General features: G+C 36.0%; 1 protein-coding gene across 1 annotated transcript in view; it reads right to left on the bottom strand.

The window, feature by feature from the left end:
* Positions 1-458: 458 nt before the first annotated feature.
* Positions 459-3,100, bottom strand: part of LOC108625511 (uncharacterized) — a 5,417-nt gene continuing 2,775 nt past the window's right edge. The window contains exon 4 of the mRNA XM_018025577.2: positions 459-3,058. Coding sequence (XP_017881066.1) covers positions 2,813-3,058 — 246 coding nt within the window. The 3' untranslated portion in view covers positions 459-2,812. The remainder of the gene's footprint in view (positions 3,059-3,100) is intronic.

The following is a 3,100-nucleotide window of genomic DNA, read 5'->3' as shown; positions in this document are numbered from 1 at the left end:
GGATACGAGAGAAAAAAAAGAGCGCGTTCGATGGAAAATAAAACAGGGCTGAAAGACGCTAAGGAGAATTAGGGTATGAGACGAGATTATGTCGACTGCCTTCGTATTTTCCACCGGGCCGTAGTAAAGGAACGATGAGGCAGTTTGTTCTAAAAATCCTAATTTGAACGTTGCACTGAAGTTACGGGGGACAGTTTCAAACCGTGTAGAAAGTAAGTGGGCAGAGAGAGATTGCTTTCTTCTGGAGAGGAGAACAAATGAGGACAGCTATAAAAATGCTTAGGAGAATCTTGCGGAGCTGAAACCGCCTGCGCATGGCAAACGAACTTTCTTGTACACAACAAACACGTGCAATAGTGACGTACATGATTAAAATCATTCAATTTTTAATTGCTAAATATAATAATAAATTTTGTACTGGACAGACGTGATAATGTCAGATGAAAAGTTAACAACTCTTTTGTTTTACACGTTTTATTTAACCACGTTTAAGAGACAACTACGATAATTTAAATCGCTCATTTACTTACATACAAAGTACATACGTTACGTACAAACGCGTGCATTCGTGTGAAATATGTCAAGTGGTACGTATAGTTAATTCGAACGAAATGCATACTTGGCATAAAAATACGAAGTTGATCGATGATTTAAAGTTAAGCGAAGTACATCATAGATTTGACAAATTTCATCAAAATTTTTTTATAATCATTCGCATTGATTTTGTCTTCGTGCAAATGGTCTGAAAATATTTAACTGAATTTTCTCGTTGGATAAAGAAATAGATTTTGAAGAGGAAAATAAATATTTCGGGATATGTATATTTACATTCGTTATAAAAATTGTTTAGACAGACTCCAGAAAAAACAAAGGGAAACTACAGAAACTGGAGTTCATCACTTTCAGGGAATACGAACTGTTCTGCCGGCATTCAACAGTTGCGCTAGTTTTTCACAGCACTGGAATTCAATCAGTGCGCTGGTAGATACTAATTGAAAAGAAGTATGGCAAAAAAACAGAAAAACCATCGACAGCAGCTGTCGCCGGTTTTTCTGCTTCCGTTGGTGCCGTCGCAATTAAAATCGATGAGAATTATTGTCGAAACGATCGTACAATTGAGTTAAAAAATCGATCGGATCACGATAGTATGATTAATTTCATAATGGGACATCATGTTCGGATGAACGTTATAGAGATTTGAAAAATGAGAAAACGCACGTTCTCGTTGGTATCCTGTATAAAAAGCGGTATAAATACGTGTATAAATAATTGTACTGTTAAAGCTTTGAAGGAAGCATTTCAATGGTCTATCAGTATCTCTTGACGTTTCAAATTAAAATAGTAATTACTAAGGAGTAGTAGTCATTAAATTAGCTGTGTAAGTATCGTTTAAGTGAAATGCACAGAGTAACAGTTATAACTTTAAATAAATGAACTATTCATTATTTCCACTTAATGTAATTTATGAACGACTGGTAATTATATATAAATTAGTTTTTATATCACAAACAAATACTTATTAGGCGACTAGCATGAATAAGAGTGTAGGTTGAAATGAGATAATAAAAATCAGCTGGAATTCTTACTACGGTTCTGGTTACGTATGATTTATCGTAAATTTAACCCCTTGCACATTTGACACATCGATAACGATCTGACGATTTTTCGTGATAATATATCATGTGTCAATCGTGACGTAAATGTATGAAGACGATAAATTACGAACATACATAATATATACTGTGCTTTCATGCAATATGTAAAAACTCAAATAATGATGTTCGAATCCTCTAGAGTTTATCATAGAATCTGATGTCAGACTGAATAAAATCGTGTCATTTTATGTAGATAGTATGAATGTATTAAGGTGGATAGATTTTCCAAATTAGAACAGATCAGAATAAATAATAAAGTGCAAAGGGTTAATATTATCAGACTTGTCTCTAATACATCCCACTGAATTGTAAATATCTTTGCCACGTAAACTGTACGAAGACTTTCATAAGTACTCAGACTCTTAAAAGGAACAAGTTTACCTAGTTCATGGTTGCATAACTTTCATTAGTCTTAGTTCACATTAGAATTCGATTTTTCGCGTACAATCCAGCCACGTTGATAATCGCTTTCATCGTGTCTTACATTAATCTCTAGCATGTTATTCAGAAAAGTATTTCATCTTTCTACAACATCTTTCTACTACAAAATATTAATTCCAATACAAGCTTTGAGTTTGTATAAGAGTCAAATTAAAGTATAACGATCAGTGAACACTTCCTACTTTCTTTGAAGCAACTTTCACTTTCTTAGAGAAGATCATCCATGTAATAACTGGAATCTCGTCAGGGCGCGCAACTATTTACGAATCTGAATAAATTATCTATAAATAGCTGGAAGAACAGAAAGCCTTTTAAAAATATCGACTAGTTGCATACATACGCGTCGCGTTTTATTTACGATTTTTCAACCAATCATAAACTCAACAAGACTTCTTTATAGCCCTTAAGAGTAGCTCCTGCGAAACTCATCACTGCGTCCCGAAGCCATTACCTCTCTTTCTATTTCAAACAGTTAACAACTTACTATAGAAAACGTCTCACAGCTTCGATTCAGTCCTTTTAATTCCCCGCCCGAAACACTGAATCATTTATTACTAACGTGAATGATTAAAAGATTTTTGGAATAGAATCGAGCAGTGATAATGCGAGTTTCGTATCACGTCCTGCGTTCTAGCAGTTCCAGAGTATACTTTACTGTCCACATGATAAATTGGACACAGGGTTGCGAACAATTGTGTCTACAACGGAAGCGACTACTACGCGCTCGTCTCTTGAAGCTCGGTGCAGTCGGTTGGCTTTACTTCCAGCCACCAATTGTTCGGATAATGATACTTCTGCAACTCGATGCCTTCCCTAGGGACTGGCATCGGTCGACCACCGAACTGTTTCACCGGCAAGGGTGGAATCACGAGCTGAGGCGGGAAGCACTGCAGGCTCGGAGAGAATTCGCAATCCGGAGGCAGCATCCTTCTAGTCCAACCGACTCTCCTTACCATTTGCGTCTGTAATAAGACAGAAATAATAAAATACAGTATGAATAGAAT

This window comes from Ceratina calcarata, unplaced genomic scaffold (genome assembly GCF_001652005.2).
Source record: "Ceratina calcarata isolate Rehan_Ccalc_2016 unplaced genomic scaffold, ASM165200v1 scaffold363, whole genome shotgun sequence".
In the NCBI taxonomy this organism is placed as follows: Eukaryota; Metazoa; Arthropoda; class Insecta; order Hymenoptera; family Apidae; genus Ceratina; species Ceratina calcarata.
This window is presented reverse-complemented; position numbering and strand designations above follow the sequence as displayed.